The sequence below is a fragment of the Bacillus rossius genome, chromosome 2 (assembly GCF_032445375.1).
Source record: "Bacillus rossius redtenbacheri isolate Brsri chromosome 2, Brsri_v3, whole genome shotgun sequence".
Taxonomy (NCBI): domain Eukaryota; kingdom Metazoa; phylum Arthropoda; class Insecta; order Phasmatodea; family Bacillidae; genus Bacillus; species Bacillus rossius.
The window spans coordinates 87,556,039-87,577,131 of record NC_086331.1 but is presented as its reverse complement, the minus strand read 5'-3'; the positions used below and the strand labels follow the sequence as shown (position 1 = coordinate 87,577,131).

General features: G+C 33.4%; 2 protein-coding genes across 7 annotated transcripts in view; one reads left to right on the top strand and one right to left on the bottom strand.

Moving 5' to 3' along the window:
- The window catches only part of LOC134529436 (nuclear receptor corepressor 2), a 407,697-nt gene that overhangs the window by 171,608 nt on the left and 214,996 nt on the right, over window positions 1-21,093 (top strand). For all 6 annotated transcript variants that reach the window (XM_063363527.1, XM_063363531.1, XM_063363526.1 and 3 more), the window contains one exon: window positions 7,357-7,457. In XM_063363527.1, coding sequence (XP_063219597.1) covers window positions 7,357-7,457 — 101 coding nt within the window. The remainder of the gene's footprint in view (window positions 1-7,356; window positions 7,458-21,093) is intronic.
- Window positions 18,843-21,093, bottom strand: part of LOC134529885 (zinc finger and BTB domain-containing protein 49) — an 87,969-nt gene continuing 85,718 nt past the window's right edge. Inside the window, exon 3 of the mRNA XM_063364444.1 lies at window positions 18,843-20,843. Coding sequence (XP_063220514.1) covers window positions 19,066-20,843 — 1,778 coding nt within the window. The 3' untranslated portion in view covers window positions 18,843-19,065. The remainder of the gene's footprint in view (window positions 20,844-21,093) is intronic.

Sequence of the window (21,093 nt, the reverse complement as noted above, 5' to 3'; positions counted from 1 at the left end):
GAACATCAAATATGTCAAAAGTTGCATGTGTGTCTTTCACAAAGTCTATGCTTGTCATGGAAGCATATTTAATGGCATGCAGGGCTTGCTCTTGCTACCTAAATTCTAATGGAGCACACAGGTGTTGCGAACATGGCGTTGCAGTTCTCCGCCAGTTTTCAATGACAACGTAGGCAACTCTTCAGTCCAGCGAGCCTGCTTTGGCTGAAACAATTAGTTGAGTTGGCCTGCTTTCGGTTGACCAACCAGCTTTTGCGCTCCAGTGCCTCCTCTCCCCCTTACACTTGTTTTGATTCACAGTCATTAAAGTATGTTTTGTCATCTTTATTATTATTATAATACCAATCTTGGTTTGAATAGTTGTCATGTCTATTAATTTATCAACTGGGGTATAAAAAGTATTGTTTAAAAATGGTTTGGATTGAGTATAAAATTTCCGTATATTTATTAGGCTCACATGTTATGTTATTATAACATAGCTAGTGGAAATTCTCCTGCCTTTAAAAACTCTTGCCTGAGAGGGGAGTGTTTCCTGATTGGCTGCAGTTGTGGGCCAATCAGAGCCTTCCTTTCGTTTGGTTGCTTTGGCCAATCGGAGCTGGGATTCTGTGATTGAGACAACATATTTAACTCTAGTTGAATAATTTGTTATTAATGCATGTTATCTGGACAGCAGTTTACTGAAAATTCTTGATCTTGGCTGTAAAAGCAGAAGCGGTGACTCTGGGTTCCATTGAAAATCAAATCCCTGTTGAAATCAACTCGAGTAACACTGCAAATGTGGTTATCAGATATTTAGAAGCTAGTGATCTGTGTTTTTCAAAATGATGTGGTATTGGGAATGATGACACACGATTCCTTACAGGTAAAAATAATAGTGGCGTAAAAAAAGGTTAAACAAAAACTGTTGGAAATTCAACAAGAATTGGGAATTTTCGACACATGTGAAGCGTAGGTATCCATTGTGCTGGCCACAGATTGAATTAGGCTGTATCCCAAGCAGTACAAACACACCTGGATTAAAAAAGGTTGTGACATTAGAAGGCAGATATTTGACTGTTATTAAAATAGCTCTGTTAAAAAAGCTGGTCTTCATGAATTGCAGTTTCTGTTTCCTCAGGACCCACAAGGCAAGGTAAAGCAGCCTAGTCACACTAGGTGGCTGAGCTATGGAGAATGTGTTCTTCGAATGAAGGATGTCTATGGCATATTTGTACTGAGCCTGGCAAGGGAATTGGAAGCAAGAATTGATGCAAGGGGAGGACTGCATTTGTATACATTTGAGCACTTATTTGTTGCTACTTTTTTAATTATTGTGATGGTCTACCTATAATGAACTAACTTCTGAAATTATTTCAACAAGATCATTCGTAGATTCAACCATCACAAAGCTCGAGAGATTGAAGGATTTCGACAGCATAAATGAGCGTGAAGTAGTTGCTTGCTTGGAAATGTGCTCTAATATAGGTATTTCAGTCCACTCAAAACCAAATGTCTGTATTCAGTTCAAGAACGTGAAACTGCAGTCTCTCAATACATGCATTTAAACATTCAGAGAAAATTTACTGATGGGGATATCATCACTTGTTTTACAGTCTTTGATCCATCACATCTTCCATCATCACATGGCCATTTATTTGATACATATGGAACAGAAGAAATTGAAGAAAAGGTATCTGCAAGATTTAGTCTGGGAAAACAAAAAAATATGTTAACAAGAATGTGAAATAAAGTAACACTTAGTTGATAACCACAAGAAAAAAAAATATGGGTGCGTGTACTTATGTACGTGCGTGAGAAGTTATACTTTTTTGGCATCATTAAAAAACAGTTCTTAATTGCATGCAAATCATTAATTACAATTAAATAATAAAAGGGCTGGAAAAAGATAGCCAACACAGTCAGTAAAGTTCAGTTTAAATTTGAAAAATTAAATAAATAAAATTTAGAGAATAATAAATATATATGACATAATTTGTACTAATTATTATAAGATTCCTAATTTTAAATATTTATTATTGATTATTTAATATTTTAAAATAAAATAAATAAATTTAATAATAAATCCAAAAATTTAATTTAAGTTTATTCATTTTTTAAATATTTATTATTTTCTTAATTTAATATTCACTTTTCATTTTTATCAAAAAGTTTTCATTAAATTTGTTCATTTATTTTTATAAATATTTATTATTTATTCAATTTAATAATAAATATTAAAAATTAATATTTTAATTTGATGTTGGATTTTAATTTTTATCACAAATTTTTTATTAAATGTTGTATTAAATGTATTCCTTTATTTTGTAAATATTAAATAACCAATAATAAATATTTAACATTAATAATTTATTAATATTAATGTATTAATTATATTAAATAAAATTTAATTTATATCAAATAATACATACAGATAGTTAACCTCAGTTATATTGGAGCTCTTGAAAATGTGTAAAGGCACAATTTTTTTACTAATATTTACGAATAGTAAATAATATTAATCAAAATATTCAATTTAAATCACTATTGAATATAATTTATAAGCACATATATAATAAGCACTTATATGAAACTAAAACACATGTTGTGAATGTAGAAACTAGAAACATGTGGATAAATATAATAAATATGAAAACAGTGATCAGAGGCGACGAGCGTGCCAACATGCGCGACTAATAGAGGCTCTATTTCTATTTTGTTGGTAGCTTTTTTTCGAGACTTAATGAGCGGTTTAGCGGGCATCTTCAACCTGTTAATTTTGTGTTACAGTGATGCGCGCACATCTTAAAATTTTACTATAATTTTTTCATAATGTGCCTAAAGAAGTATAACTTCAAAAATTATCTACTAAATTTGTTCATGTTCTTTGCAATGACTGAACTGTCACGAGTTTGTTTCTTAACATGGCCAAGTGAGCAGAGATATACAGACTCATTCCACTTCACACGGCTGGCTGGGGGGGGGGGGGGGGGGGAGACTTCTCTCAAATGAAGATAATGAACACGGACTTGAGAAACAGGCTCGTGAACCAACACTGGATTCTCTGCTTTGTATGGCTCTGGAGGACCATGATCTTCAAGGAGTATCCGTTTAGGACTGCAGTTCATCATTGGAAAAAAAACAGACGAATTCATTTGAAATAGAAGTGAAGAATATGATTTTATAATTGAAAAAACTTTAATCTCAAACCTTAAAATTAACTTCCGAAAAATAACATTCCCCAAACCCAAAAATTCAACTCAAACTCAGTCAGTCGGTGAGTTTCAGTTGGTGAGTTTCAGTCTGTGAGTTTCAGTCTGTGAGTTTCAGTCGGTGAGTCGGTCAGTCGGTGAGTCGGTCAGTCGGTGAGTCGGTCAGTCGGTCAGTCGGTGAGTCGGTGAGTCGGTCAGTCGGTCAGTCGGTCAGTCGGTCAGTCGGTCAGTCGGTCAGTCGGTCAGTCGGTCAGTCGGTCAGTCGGTCAGTCGGTCAGTCAGTCAGTCAGTCAGTCAGTCAGCCAGCCTCACTTTGGTTAATTTCACTACTAACAGACTGAAAGCAAACATGCAGTGAGAATTTTCAATTACTTCGTCAGTTAAGATTCTTCAACCATAAAAAGCTTATGAATATATTGTGGTTTCAAGTGTGGTGATATAAATATGTAATTTTTAAAAAAGCATTTTCTTGATTCTTGTACATTTTGATAAATAGACCTAAAATAGTCCACACTCAAAAATTTCTAGCTACTACCCTGCCGAGGGTCGAACCTAGGACCTTGTTCTCAAACACCTGTAGCACCATGAACTGCAATAAGGCTTATGCGCCTTAGACTCTGCTTTACGTCTTAGTTGCTTAGCATTTCTCTTACGCTTGGTTAATTCATAATATTGCACTGAACTTACTGACATTAGCTCTCTACATATCCATATTGTGTCCTCGCATAACGTACTCTCAGATCTGACTTGAACCCTGCTGCGCCAGCGTTCTGAAACACAATGCTCCACGAAAAAAACGAATCGTGAGGACGGCGAGTCTAGGCGCGCTGTCAACGACAGAAGATACTGACTCAACGCTGCGGCCTCCACAAAGTTGAAACTAAACAAATCCTCTAAATTTATATTCCATTACATAAGCATATTATGTGAACATATCTTTTCAGCTGACTTGGTATGTCTTACCTCCCCTACTTGCATATTGCCAATCACAACATTGTTTTATTATCCCTACTACTATTCATAAGCAATGAAGTGACATGTGTATATTTTTATTGTCTCTTTAAGTGAGAAGAAATTTTGCTTATTTCTACATTCTGCAAATATCTATAGTGTGTCATTCTTAAATTGCAGTACAGAGTAAATGGTGCCCACTGTTGCCGAAGTGATACTACCTTGCTTGTGAAATTTTTTTTTAATTTATTTTTTTTAATTTTTGCTATTTTTGGGATTTTCTAAGATTATATAATAGTATCTGTTGACTGCATTATCACAGTTGTAGTTATTCTAAAAAAAACAATCAAATAATTAAATGCTAAGCACCAATTATTATTTCAGAGGAGAGCTTCTTTGTAGCAGTTAGTTGCTTCTTATAACAAGGAATTCCATTAAATCATGTGCTATGCTTAGGGCCCCCTGAAAGTGGTAAATAAAATTTTCAGATTTCGTCATTAAAAATTACCAAAAGCGGTGTTAAAATTCACTTTAAAACACAAAAGCGGTGCTAAAATTCATTTAAAAACACAAAAGCGGTGCTCAAAACTAAAAAAAAAAAAAAGTGTGTGTTGCCGTAAATATATCTGAAATTATTTAAGTTAAATAATTTTACTTGAACCTACTTATTACTGAATACCCTAAACAAATAGGTTACATATATTTATATGACAAACTTTTGATTTAGACACTGATTATTAGTTCGTTCCCATAAACTAATCTGGAAAACTATTAATCCCTTTAACAAAATCGAGGACGCACCACAACGCCGAAATGCCAAATTGATCACGACAGCTAGAAAACTGCTGTGTACCACAACGCCGAAAAATGTCATTACAGGGCTGCCAAAAAGGTTGGGTTAGGTTATACTAGGTTAGGTTAGACTAGGTTAGGTTAGACTAGGTTAGGTTAGACTAGGTTAGGTTAGACTAGGTTAGGTTAGACTAGGTTAGGTTAGACTAGGTTAGGTTAGACTAGGTTAGGTTAGACTAGGTTAGGTTAGACTAGGTTAGGTTAGACTAGGTTAGGTTAGAATAGGTTAGGTTAGACTAGGTTAGGTTAGACTAGGTTAGGTTAGGTTTCATTGTGGTATTTCGGCATTAAGGTACATTTAAGAAACACACACAAATTCATTCAGTGGTTATTTCGGTGTTGTGGTCAATTTTGACATTCGGCGTTATGGTATTTCCGCATTGTGGTAACGACCCAACAAAATCTATAAAAACTGTTGGCCAACTAATCATCATTGTCACACCATTCGAAAATTAATGTTTGTTTACATTTTTCCGCCTTTTGGCGCGATTTAAAATGCTTGTGCCTGGTTCGCCCGATAATCTGCTTGATACTACGACGCTGTTCCAACTATATGCCAGCGCCCCCGGCTGACGTGATATGGCCACTCACGTAAGGCTGTTCCAAACACCGTTCGCCCAATCATCTGCTTGCTTTTGTATTTGTCCGGTGTCGCTGTTCCAAGCTGACGTCAGTGCCCCGAGCGGTGTGCGTACGCTTTCAAACTTCGCCTGTTTGTCTTATCTATCCAAACATTATGTCGGAAAGGAAAATAAACGCCGTAGTTTTGCGTATTTTTACAGTATATTTTTGGGTTTAACATTATAACGTGAGCGTGCTTTAGTGCATTTATGATTAATGTTTGGCGGCCATGTTGCGGTGTTTGTTTACCATTGACGAGACGAGTCTTTTACCCAGTATTTAAATTTCGCGTAAAAAAACTGTGATTTCGCGTTTTAATACAAAATTTCGTGTAAAAACGCTGTGTTAAGGCGATTTCGCGTAAAAACTGTATTTAACTGTTATTTTGCGTTTATCGTCGTTTAATCGCGATCGCGAAAAGAACAGGCCCCTAGCTATGCTCAAGAAGAGGCAAAATTTTGAATAGTACATAAAATAAAAATTTTGTTGATGCAAATGTTTGCAACCAGGATGGGTTCTTTCAGTTGTCTCCCCTAGAAATAAAAATTGAATAATATTGGATGATACTCTTGATGAAATAAAACAAGAAAATGTATTCAAAACATTCTTATTCATAATTTTCCTATACAAAATAAAATGTTCAGATAAATTTTAAAATATTTTCTTTACATTAAAAAATGTTGAAAAGTTGTGTTAAAAACATTGTGCTCTTTGGCATGTGTATGGCAATAGATCACACTGAAATAAGGACAGCGCTAATGGCAGAAATCTTGCATTGGAAAGAGAGAGTAAATGCCCATTAAAATCCATACTGCAAACAGGATGAGACATGCTATACCATCTGTAAACCTCTACCTTCTGCAAAATGCGGTTTCCCATGTTATGATCTACAAAATTGTTTGTAAAGACATGGTTACTTTATGCAAGTTTTACTGGATACCCTACTGAACTTGCCTGAAAATTCCCTGGCTTGGTCCAAACTGGTTATGACCAGTTAACTTGTCACACATTTGGTTTCGCTAGTATAGTTGGTCTTCTTTTCTTGCCAATATTCTGTTTTTGTTGTTTGCTAAATTATCAATGAATTCTCGACAAAAAGTTAAAAGGAAAAACAACTGTTATAAACCAAACAATACACTGTTTTTTATTTGATTTAAAATAAAAGTAATAAAGATAAAACAGTTACAAAACCTATTGGTTCAAGATTTAAGATACAGCTTCACACACAACCTCTTTAGTAATTTTTTATTGGTCGTTGGATTATCCATTGTGAATTCTAGATAAATAGATGAAGTACAAAAATATCGAAAAAATAAACCATATAGTTATCGTTACATTTATAAAAAAAAAAATATGGTAAGAATTGAAAACTATATTAGGAAATGATACAAAAATATAATTACCTCTCACACAACCTCTTTGAGTAAGCAGGTTTTACTCAATCTGTTTGACACTTGCTGAGCCTGAATCACCTCACATGTGGTAGAGTTTATTTGCAGACAAGTAGCTACTAATTTTCTTAATTGTAATCTAGGCTAAATATTATAATAATTTCCCCCCCCCCCCCCCCCCCCTTATAACATTTTATAACAGCTACAACCAAAATTTAAAATGTATATGTGAGAGATAATTCTGTTATAAATTATGAGATGTGCAGCTTTATGGAATCATATAAGATTAGCTTTATGTTGAAGGCATAGGTTACTATCACAGAAATTTGCCACAGATTTTATTTTTCCAGTGATGACAAACTGGAAATAAAGAAAAAAGAAAGAAGAAAAGAAGGTAAACGGAAAAAGGAAGAAATGGAAACTAGTGATGAGGAGTGCTTGGATATCCAAGGTAAGTGTGTTTCATAAGCTTTTTAGGTACTTTTTATACACTTTGTTTGAATTGTTTTTTTTTTAAATATGTATGTTATCATGTACTGCCATAATGTAAGGTTTTGTTATGGAAAACTAGAACCTAATGAAGAACATTTGTACCATTTTCACATAAGTCCCCCAAGTATCAGTGCTCTATCATAATTAGTAATCCTGGCATTTTATAGATGATGTTGAGGAAAAATGTATTTGAAATTAACATATATATGGCCACCTGTATCTGAAATGATCAAGCAGGGTTTGAAGAAATCATTTACTTATAAATACCTTTACCATGTAATTAAATTTCTCTAAATTATGATTACTGTCAACAGATGTTTATTAAATACATAATATGATATATAAATTCATAATTCTGATTACTTGTGTGACCTTTCAGAGTTCAAAATTAAGTTTTAGTAAATATCTGGTAATAAAAGTTTTCTATGCAACAACAAATGGAATAGAGGTATTGTAACGGATATCAAAAGAAGACTGTTGGATAACTTCTGGTGACTGCAGAATTGTGTTCCGTGCTAATATTTTTAATTGTTAATGCCAAATAATTGGCTTAATTAAAATTTGGAAACCACTTACAGTATTTAAAAATAAAATTGAATAATATAGTAATTGAAATAAATATAAAATTATTTTCATTAATCATAAAAATAAACAGTAATAAAATTATTAATATTGGTAATAAAAATTATTTTAAGTCATTAATATTATTAAAAGTAAAGGTTGTTTAAAACTGAAATAATAAATATTTAAATAATATCTGTTAATATATTCTATTTGAATGAATAACAATTGTGATGAGAAAAGTCACTGAATATAACATCTGTTCTGTGTTTAAGAACCAAGCAAAATAATTAGCTTATTACATATATAAATACACTTACATATATAACATTAAAATTAAAACTACCACACTATTACATAAAATTTAAAATATACATAATGTCCTAGAACTCAACTTCAAGCAGAGAGTAGTCGATAAGCCAACTGATAACAATTCTGAATCAAGAACCAGAAAGAAAATAGTGATGTAGTTTTTGTTTTAAAGGTTTTTTTTGTATGTTTTAAAATCATCACCCTGCACCAAATTACGAGATTCTGCAACTACAAATTTTCATATTACTTAATTTTAATTTTTGTTATGTAATCCTGAATAACATTCAATTGGTAACAGTGTAAAATAAAATCTCAAACATGCTATACTTTCAGAAAACAAATTCTATGAATGACTTAGGCATAAAAAAATTTTTTATCGGATAACTTTGACTATTCATACGATTAAAAAAAATGTGCAGTGCAAATTTGGCAAAGTTATTTTTAAAAAATGGCTCATTTAAGTGAAATTTCAAAATGGTGTAACCTGACTACTTATTAAAAAAATAACAATATTTGCTTTTTTTTTTTTGTAAATTGATTATATTTCTAAATAATTTCAGTAGTGTGATAAATAATACAATGAATACTATTCAGAGCTCGAATTCAATCAGTCTGTAAGACAGACAGTGAGGCCATTTAACATGAGTAAGAGTAAGACACTGTGAAATTCTAAATTAAACTTACAAATTTCTTAAAATTATTTTATTTAATTGAAGTAAATTTTGAAACTGTTTGCATTCGACCTCAGTGCACACTCAACATTGTTTTAGAAAGGACAGCTTTAGCAATTCTTTGATTCAACTTGGCTATGTTTAAAATAAGTGGTCAGTGTTGTACCATTTTAAAATATTGCTTAAATGTGCCATCTTTTGAAGTAATTTGCCAAAATAACATATTAATATTTTTACAGCATGAATTGTAAGATTTACATTAGCAAAAATTTTGCCGCTTCGTGTAGTACAAAAAAAATTTGTTTCCAAAAAAAATAGCATGATTGATGTTATTTTGAATTGTTATTCTGTGTTGTGTAACAAAAATTTGTAGTCACAGTATCTAATAATTTAGTGCAGGATTAGGATTTTAAAATATTGTGGGTGTGGTATGGGGGGAAAAGTGTCATTTTAACTCAAAAACTATGGATTTTTTTGTAAATGCAAATAGCAAAAAAAAAAAAAACTATACACACACACACTTTTTTTTCTCTTTTCCAAAGACTTCTGAAAGCCTAATGTGCGTGTGTGTGTGTGTTAGTTATTATATTTCATTTCAGTTTTTGTAGCCCATACATAAATTTTTTTTTAGAAATACATTTTTGACAAAGTGTGTGTTATCTGTCATCCTGAGAACTAAAAAAAAATCTACAGTTCCTTATAATATGAGAGGTATTAATAAAATATTCAGTTTGTTGGCAGGACATTTGGTATTTCAAATTTGAGAACTCTTTTACTAGAGCTTTTCTCAACAGGATTTTTTACTTTAATTTGGTTCTGTTGAGGTGTGAATAACAATGTCATACCTGCCAACTTTTACAGTTTTCCCATATAATTTGTCCGGAAAATAACCAACATTACAATTTTACGGAATAAATATCTTATGCTTTTCAAGCTTACAATTTATTTGAACCTTTTTTCCCCCAGTAGTTGAAATGTACTAATAGGTAAATTTATTCACATGACTTCTAGTTTCATTGTGGAAATGGCAGCATGTGTTGTTGGGTTGTATTGTTGTTCTTTAATGCTTGTGTATAAAAATATTTAGTGATTTTTTGTGCCATCATTATATCCACAAACCGTAATAAACATTACAGACGGGTTTAGGTCGGCGTATTTGAAACCGTTTCCATGTATAACCAAAGGTGAAAAGACCCAAACTATGACTTATGCAGCGTGTGCCTTTGTGATATAAAATTTTGCCATGGCGGGAAGAGCTATGTTTCTAATCACGTGAAGTGTTTGCAACATGTAAGTAATGTGAAATCTGCTGAGAAAACCATAAAATGTGCAGTTTCTTTTCGACGAGCTATACTAGCGGCACGGATTGGATTCAAGTGAAATGCTATTCCATCAGTTTTTTTTAAAGAGAACATACATTTAATTTATTGTAGCTGATCACGCTGGACCTTTGTTCTGGAAAAATTTCTCAGCTTCAGTCACAGCGAAAAAGTTTCCAAAGAAATGGAATCCAGCGAAACTACCACAGTTAATCTTTTGCAAAGTGGACCATTTTCTTTGTAAACATATAGGAACAATTATACAAATAATAAGTTTTATCTACTTTTAATTAATTAATGTGAACCTTATTCTGGTTCAATTTTTATTTATGTGTTTGATATAACCTCTTTGCAAAGTGCTTCAACTGGCAAAAATATTGAACAGCTTCTGTGCCTTTACGAAATATTGTTTTGACAATGCAGCGGATACAGTTGGACATAACAACTGTATGGTTCTTATCTTTAAAGAAAAGCAGCCAAATTAATTTTTTTTTTAATCTTTAAATAGCCCTTGAAGCATTTATTAGTTTTTATACAGCTTTTCATGCATCCAACTATTGATGTATTTAGAATAATGCTGGGCGTATGATGAATGTTTCAGTAACATTGATTGGATCATTGCATATGATCTATGCAAAAATTTAGTGTTTTTTATAATCTGACCGATGGTGTTCTTACCAAGTTTGTTTATCTTATGATACACTTACCTACCAATATTCTGTTTTTTTGCAATTTAATCAAATTAAACCAAAACATGAATTTAAATATTCAGTTAACCAGACCAGCGGCGCAACAACTAAATTTCCAAAGGGGGGGGCAATATGTCTTTTTATAAAGAATCATCGATCCCCCTATTGAAGCGGGGGGACCGGGGGTCCTCTCCCGGGAAAAATTGTATTTCAAGGTGGAAAATGGTGCTATTTAAGCAGTTTTATTATCTAAAAATTGATTTCACAGCAATTTCTTTGCCGCCGTTTGCCCCCATTTCAAGGTTTCAGAGGGGGGGGGGGGGGGAAATAGCCTTCCCCCCCCCCCCCCCTGTTGTTGCGCCCCTGAATCAGACCTATGTTCTTATCAGTAAATGAATATTTGACAGGATGTTTTTATAACTCGCATGTGGTAACGTCTTATCTCTTATTTTGAAAGATCTCAAAAGAAGTACCAGTGGTACCCATTATCCATTTGTTTGTAAATGATGCTGTGTTTACAAACATGGACAGTCACATGAAGTTGTTTACAAACAGTGTTGACAGCACAACAGTGGTGGGAGAATATGTAGACCATTGGTATGGTAAGCGTACTACTTTGAAGAACTCAAATTTTAAATGATAAGGTACATGAGCCAGACTATAGATGTATGTTGTACCTGTCATTTGAAGCTCATTTGAAAACTCCATAAGATTTTATCCAGATGCTGGGTCAAAGCTTTCGGGTGTTTGGTGCTGGAATTTATAATATAATATTAGGCAGAAACCTTTTTTTAACTGGTACAAATTACACTAATTTGAAATCTGTTTTACTTATTCTATCTTGTAAAATCCAACAAGTTAAAATTAAATCTCTTAAGGCTTATTCTTGTAGACTTTAAAGTTATTTAATACTAGTTAAATCACTTACGACTTTGCTCGCAAAGTTTTAGAGTATTACTGATATTTACCATTGTATGAAGTATGTGATTAATTCAAATTTTTTTACCCAATTAACCGACAGTAAAAATTTAGCTGTAGATAAGGGCTCATTGATTGCTAAACCGTTTAAGATTGAAATATTTACTGTGATAATGCATAAGCTTTGTAATTTCCTAAATATAGATTATATATTCTAATTTTATAACTCTCATTATGTTCTTTGTTTCATTTTGTTGAAATCACATTTACCTCCTTTTCATTTAATGAATGAACGAGTATATTAAAAAAAAATATGTGAAACAATGTACTTATTACATTTTAATTTAGATTGATATATTTAACATTGACACTTATTTATTTTCGCTATTTTAACACAATAATTAAAATCAAACTGCCCGTTTTTTCCACCTCATAGATTTTTGGAACAATACTGAATACAGGTAATAAATGTCATCACAGGTAGTTGTAGATTAGTAAGTAGTTATGCTTAGTGTAAATGAAACAAAACCCACAAAATTTTCACCCATTTCTTCTCTTCCCACCGTGAAGTATTTAAGAAAAGAAACATTTTAATTTTCTGTATGTAGAGCTTATGTAAAAATTCAGAACTACATATTTTGTAAATACACCAAGATTAAGTAGATTCCATAAATTTTTCTTTTTGAAAAATACTCACATCTGTTACAAATTTAGAGGTAAAATTTTGGAAAACAATGAACAAGAGAAGTTGGTTTTAGTATGTTGGTTAATCATTACCAATACCTTACATGCAGTTTTATTAGATTAATAGGTATCTTTTTTTTTTTAAATAACAGAAGCATGGTTACTCCCTTTCCATTCATTTAGGGGCAGAATTTCGGAAAGTGATAAAAGGAGTTACTTGATTTTGTATGTTTGTATATAATACTGAATACTATACCTCCACCCACTTGATTAGCTTCAAGGGTATTTTTTTATAATAAATCAAAACCCCACTTTTTACATTTTTTATTTTTGAATTTTGAAAAATGGAAAGAAAAATTAAATACTAAACATATATGCATGTTTTTCATGCTTATACCTCTAGCTAGTAGTTTTGGAAGTATGCATTTTTCTTCTCAAAACCAAACTTTTTAAAACTCCTTAGGAGTGAAATATCTCAAAAATTTAAAAAAAGGTAAATAATTTCTAGTGTGCTTATGGTGTATACCCAATATATTTTCTTACGCTCAATTAACTTTGGAGGTATGATTAATTAATTAAAAAATATATTTATCCCTTTATACCCCCTTAGGGGTGAGTTTCTGTAACTATATATAGCCAAGTGTATAAGTTAGCCAAAGACCTTACTAAGAATTCAAGTAGTTTTGGATTGATGCAGAAACAGACAGACAAAAATTTTAGAAACTATATTTTTGGGTTGTTATTAAAGTTAATAGCAGTTTCCAATGGTTCTTACATAATTTAATTCAATATACAGACTTTTTACTTTGAAAAGTTGTACTAGTTGTGTAGATTCTTGTCATAACTTTCATTTAAGGGCTATTTTTGTAAATCTGTCGCAGTAACTCTCTTACATTTTGTTACCATATATTTACAAAATGTTACTTACAAGCTGTACAATTTCATGAAGTGATCATAATTATATAAACTTGTGAGACTTTTGACCACTAATGGGTAACACTTTGAGCAGGAATTATTTGGCATCTTAAGTTGTAATTTTGAGACAAAACTTACATTGAGTTTAAAATCCATACTTCCAGCCGAAGACCGTCTCAAGCAGCTTTCAAAAAGATGGCCCTGAGGATTATCTATGTTTTTGTTGTGTAAACTAAAATGAAATGTTTGTGTTCCATAGTCGTGGCTTGAGACCGCCATTTCAGAGGCTAAATTTTTAGTCACTGAGGTTATGCTTAAGGCGGCAAATAAGACAGCCTTCATCAAATTCACTGGAGAGATGACTTTAGACCAGCTTTTGCATTGTAAAATAGTGGATATCAATCACTGTACTTAACTAAAACTGCTATAATTAAACCGAAAAGTGTGGAATCTGATTTATCTCTATTAAATATGTAATTTTGATCCTTTGCAAATTAGCTTAAGCACTTGCACTTGTATTTAACCAAAAATTAAAGAGTTGTTATTTCTTGATGTGTAAACAACTAACAGTTTCCTTTTTTGATGCAGAAAGTAGAAACATGTACGAGAAGCATAAGTGGGTAAGTCAGTAAGGTGCATTGTTTGTAGTGTGGTTTCAGTCAGGTTAGGGGCTCGATACCACTCATTTTGAACTTTTGTTTTACGAACAATTTTTTTCATCATTAATTTTAGTTATCTCCCAAATAAAGTGATTTTAAGATATGATTTATAAATACAAAAATATTATTCAGGTAACAAAATATTAGTTACACTTTTAATAGTAAACTAGATAAAAATTTGTTGATAATTTTAATAAGGAATTCTTACTTTCAATTAATTGCAAGTATTCAAAATAAATTAAGGTATAATATTATTACCACATGTTTCATTTTTGAAATGGCATCATTTAGGGCAGATGTAATTAATTTTGAACTTCATAGCTTCTGAATTTATTAGGTTATCATTTGGTTATAAAAAAATTTTATATTGGTACTAAATTATAAAGAACTTTGCAGTTTCATGTTATAGATTTATTTTTTATGTAGTCTATAGTTTGCAAACTAATCTAGTTGTAGGTAACACACATTTAGTACAAAAATATATTCTGTTTTGTTTTAACAAGTGGATAGACATTTTTGACTGAAGCACGTATATTAGAATAATTAAATCTAAGTCATGAAAGTATGAGAAATGGAACTGTGGGTAAAGTGCAGTCATTATTCTGATTGTGGTTCAAACCCAACAACCTCCTTTTGTATTTATTATTTATTTTTTCATTGATATAATTTTCTATGTCTATGTTTTGTTTTGAGGTTTATTGTTTTTGGTTATTGTTAATTATTTATATATTATTAGCCTCCTACAAAAGCTTGAAAACATAAAAAAAATGTGTTAATAAAGCTGTTAAATGGGCAAAATGGAATTTTTCACCTATTGTGACAATTTGGCAATGTTCGTTTACATCTGGGCCTCCTTTCTCTGCTGAGCAATTATTTTGTGAAGTTGGAAGTAGTGAGAAACAACCTGATCTTGCAGCACACTGCTTTCACAAAGTTCATCTTAATCGCTGGCCATAAAACATGGCATTGAAAAATGCTGTCTCAAGAAATGAGACTGCCTTATCAAGCTCACTCGCTTTGTCATGTCTTGACAGTAATATGAATTCCACCCTTAGTAAATATCTGGTAACAAAATTTGTGACATAATGCAAATCATGATAAATTTACAATAATACCTCTTGAATAATAATAATCTATATAAATAAAAATGTAAATGATTCGTTCAAAATCTTAAGTCTCCTAAATTTCATCAACAATTGCTTTGAAATTTTGACACAACGTTGCATTTGAATACACACTTTTTATATATATACACACACACACATATATATATATATATATATACACATATACATATTTATATATACATATATATACATATACATATTTATATACATATATATATACATACATACATACATACATACATACATACATACATACATACATACATACATACATACATACAGTGTTGTTAAAAGTACTCGGAAAAAGTAATTGGGCTCAATTACAGTTACTGTGGTGACAATGTAACTAATTACAAGTAAAAATTACTTTACATAGAAGTAATCAGTAAAATTACAATTACAATTACTTTCCGCTACCATTTTAAAACTGACTTAAGATTCAATTTTTTTACACACTGTTACATTAATAAACATACATACATTGAGGACAAACTTGTTTGAATAATATCAAAATACTTCATACTAGTAGCTACCTGTAATAAAAGTAACACTCTTTAAATTTTGGAATTGACCTTACAAAACAATTGCATTTAAAGTTCTCATCAGATAGATTCCCTTTCTTGATGGCAAAAACATCTTTACCAACACTAAAAAGACGCTCAACGGGAGCACTTAATGGCAGCGACGTGTTAAATTTTAAAAATGCAGATTTTAGGATAGGGTAATGTTGGAGACACTGCAAGTCACTATGGCTGTTCATGAAGTAGGAATTTACTTCCTCCAAGAGAGGTAAAATTGATGTAGTCAAAATGTTGAAAAAAATTGCCTCTTCGTCTCTGTTCACATTTTCTTCTGTCATAACAGAAGCAGAACTTACACCACTAGTGAAGGTATCAATTTCATTTTTGAAGGAGGATACAGCTTCCTCTTTCTGTTGTCCTTCCAGCCAAGAAAATTTCAGTGATGGAATGAGGCCGTCAGCTGTTGTCAATTTATTATCTTACAAAATTGAACCGAAACGTTTGTCTACACCCTCATGCAATGCTTTGGCCAAATGTTTACAATAAACAACACTGCTGTCGTTCATCTTTTTGCCAATTTACCTTAAAATACTTGTTATTGTTGGCTAGCATCCATGATTGTGATGCGTTTGCGAGTAGTGGACACAACACAAGTAAACAAAGTGAAGACAAGAAGATAAAGATATATAGAACCTGACAAGCTTCTTCTGTGCTTTGTCATTTTTGATCATAGATGTTGCGCATACGATCGTAGCACTAGAAGCGTAAAATTATAAACTTTACTAATACAAAAATTTATGTTCTTCTTGTTCTTAATTGTATTAATTATACGTTCCGAGAATAAAAGTAACGGCAAGTAAATATAAAGTATCGATTACCTTAATGTATTGATTACAATTAATGTTATGTATTCCGATTACAAGTAGAATTACATTTTTTAAAATGTAATTCATTACAAGTATAAATTACTTGAAAAGTAATCGTTACAAGTAATCCGATTACTTGTAATTCGTTACTTAACAACACTGTATATATGTATATACCTATATATGTCAGACTGAGACAGGTAAAAAGATTGATAAAAATGTAGATACTTAAGAACATAGATTTTTAATATTTTCATTTCTTTAGTTTGAATATAATTAGTTTAAATTGTGTTCTGATTGATCAGTTTTGATTTATTATAATTTTGTTTTAATTATTTAGGAAAAATTGTTTGGATCTAGATACTGATTGCTTCTGACATGACAATTATTATATGTTGAGTGTGCTAGAGTTGGCAAACTAGAAAATCTCTATATCTGCACAGACAATGGAACAACAAAAAATATTCTATATCTCACAAGCATTGTGAAATTAAGTATATTAAAAATGTGTGCTTTTTCTTTATTTTCCATTTAACCAGACATAGCCACAGCAACGTGTGGCAGGGTACAGCTAGTAATAAATAACTAAAGAACATATTGGTTATGTATTCTTTTTTGTTATTACTATTATGTGAGGGCTCTTGTGTAAATATGTCACAATAGCTTTCTTGCATTTTTCGTTTTGTCTGAAATTTTCTCATTTACTAAATATCTTATATTGTTCTTAAATATAATTACATGAATGACAAATAGCTAAAAATAATGTTTAGTTAATGTCCGGTGAAAATATTTCTAACTTAACATCAAATGTAAGAGAGGGAAAAAGATTAAATTTATGAGGAAAGCCCTTAATTAAATGTAATGACAAGAATATGATATAACCAACAAGGCATGTGAGACAGATCCTTACGTATAGTTACTCTCTGGCAAGAAACTGAAGTGTTTGGATGTGTTGACTCCATAAACATTTGAAGTGTACCGTAAAAAAATATTTAGGTTTAATTTTTGTAGCCATGTAACAAAACCTAACTTAAATTTTTAGAAATGGAGAACTGTTGCATTATGTTATATCATTTGAGTAGTAGCTGATTATACAATTTCCTTGAAGTATATTTAAAAAAAAAATTTATAGCATGATATTTTCTTACCCATTGAAACATATTTTTTGTCTAAATGTTAGTACTTATTACCAAAAAATCATGGATATTATATAATCATTTGAAAATTTAAGTAGTGTTTAGGTGGTGTTTGTCTTAAAGGAATATTTATTAAAATTTTATAATTACTAACTTCACAATTTAATTTTGTAGGTAGGTTTTATTTGATATTTTAGATATGTTAATTAAATTATAAGATTATGACTCTGTAAATATTAATGCTTTGAAAATAACTTTATATTTTACTTATTTTTATGAAAGTTTTTGTCAGTTATGTTGATATGCAATGCTTCAGTTATTGCTTATTTGTTAGTTAGAGCTCATACACACCATAGGTCACTTTGTTTGTTGTCATGTGGATAAAATTAGAGTGATATTTTTACAGTCTTATTCCTCATTATTTTTATAATTACTAAATTGTCTGAAATATCTTTTCTTTACATATTCAATTTGTCCAGGTTTTTCACTTATTTTTCACATGTTTATGTACATTCAAAATGTTAACAAGTAACATTTAACTGTTATTTTCAAGGTCAAATAATTTAACATGATGAAAATATATTTGTTTCTGGGTCTTGCAATTATATTCCCAAGAAACAAAGTAGTGCATGTATCATGTTTTTATATCAAATTTGCTTTCTTTATTACAACTGTTTTTAAAATTTTACTTATTATTTGAAAGAAAAAAAGAGAAATTTCAAAGTAATTTAAGAATTACTCTGCAAAGTACTATATGAATATAGTTCAACATTTTTAATGAAAACTATTCGTAAGTTATTCCCAAGGTTTTAATTCATTTATAACTTAACATTATCTAGTCAATTTTTTTTTTACTCTTAACCTTTTCTTTGTAACTTTACCTTTACATACCAACGATAGAAGGAACACTACAGTGTCACTAGTAGTACTAGTAAATGTTGAGTTTATTTTAAACTGGATGGAATATACACACTCATTGAATGTATGAGCTTTATCAGTAAAATATTCTAAGAATACTTACAGGTATTGCTATTCTACAGCACATACATTTTTTTTTAAATACACATGCGGATTTTCACGACAGCAAGCAATCTTGTATTTTCTTGTTTGGTTATTGTTCTGTAAGCAATGGTCGGGATATTCTCAGTCAGTAGTTTTGATGTGAATTTGATGTTTTGGAAAACTTGCACTACAGTGGTTTGTGAGGGAGAGAGTGAGTATCATCAGCGCCAAACAAAGAGTCTGTTTCTTCATTAGCATGGCACATTTTGCGATGCTTGTGCACAAAATAGTAGCTTGGAAATTTTGAGCCGCACGTTTTACATGGATAATACTGTACGTTCATGTCTAGAAGCCGTACCTCTCGCCTAACTTTGTCCTTGGTTTTTCCGTTAATTGTTGTGCTGCTGTTGGTCGGGGGTTTCTCAGGAGTTGCAAGCTTACAAGCAGGGACATTTTTGTTGGTCCCTTCTAATCTGTCTGCAATGCATTTTAGGTCTATGGTAACTGGATTAATATGACGCCTTGCGTGTTTCTGGTAACAGTAGTGGCTCTTGAAGGCATGATTGCAGTAAAGACATGTATACACTGTGTCTATGCCATTGTTGTTTGGGCCTGTGCTGTGATTGCTTCCTTTTGTCATTGAAGAGTCCTCGTAATCTGTGACATTGGAGGATGTTTTCGACAGATACTCTGTGCTCGATGTCTGAGGCTGTAGTACTTCCATAACTTTGGTTCCTGCAGTGCTACACGATGGTTCTTGTATGCACTCGTCAGAAGTTAACTGTGTTGCATTACTTCCTTCGTTCGAAAGAATTTTTGTTTCATTCACTGTTTTGAGCATTTTCAATTGAATCTTTTCAGAGCATAGTCGCTCATTTTCTTTTTGCGTCACTTTATCGTTTATGTCGAAGAAAGTTTTCAGTTTGTCTGGTAATAGTTCGTCGAGTGTTAAACCATAATTATCATTTAAAACCCGGTGGAACCGAACAGGACCGTCACAACAGGCAATATCTATTATAACTTTGCCGCCACTGCTAGCGGCGTTGGTACTAGTGCATACAGAATGGTCTGTTGGGGTGTGTTCGCTTTTTTCGTGCACCCTTCTATTTTCCTTGGCGTTGGTTACCTTGTGCGGATTTTTCTGGTTGTCGGACCTGCTCGTCTCCTTCTTGGAGGCGCTGCTTCTGGGTAGGAGCGCCGGCGCGAGGAGGGGCGACGAGCTCTCGGAAGTGTTGGGCGGCGAAGGGAGCCGGCCCGCGGGAGCGGCGGGAGCGGCGGGAGCGGCGGGAGTGGCGGGAGCGGCGGAAGAGGTGGACGGGACGGCGAGCGTGGCCTCGGCCGCCGGGGCCACGCTGCGGAAGGGCGAGTTGTCGGTCGGCAGAAGCAGGCTGGGTGGCGGCCAGTAGGGCCCGGCGGAGGGCGGCGGGAACAGCACCACGGGCAGCATCTTGCGGCTCGGGATGGGCTTCACCAGCGTGGGCAGCTGCTGCTGTGGCGGTGGCTGCTGGTTCTGCACGAGGAAGGACCGACACAGGTCGAGCGCGCGCGGCATGTGCAGCAGGTGCGTGGCCAGCAGCACGGCGTAGATGTTCTCGTGGGTGACGTCCATGTAGCCGGTGTACATGAAGGTGAGCAGCGACGCGAACACGTCTGGGCTGACATTGGGCACGCTCACCGACACGGTCTCGGTCTGGGCTTCGCCCGCGGCGGGCAGCAGCGCCTTGAGGTAGCCGCTGTGCGCCGCCACGACGCAGCGGTGCGCCGCGAACTGCTGCACGGTGCGCGACGCCGCGCCCACGTGCAGGATGACGTCAGGCGGCGTGGACAGCACGGCGTCGCGCATCAGCCACGCGCGGTACAGGGAGTACATGCCGGGGCCACGGCGCGCGAGCGACTGGCGCGCGGCTGGCCCGCGCGGGGGCGGGGCGGCGCGATGGTGGGCGTGTCTGCCAACGGGGGCGGGGCCTGCGCCAGCCACTCACTGTCCACGGTTCCGCGTGTTTGCTCAGGCGCCGCCTTTGGGGTTAGTGCAGGTGCAGCGCGCCGCGTCTACCCTTTCCTAATTATCAGGCATTATTTAATACGGGACTGGCGTAGGAATGTGTGTGTAAAAGGCAGTGCCCCAACAACAAACGCGAAAATTGTGGTCTCTTGACTAATTTCGAAGATACCTCACTTCATAATTTATTTCTGTAGAGTATCGTTTCACAAGTCT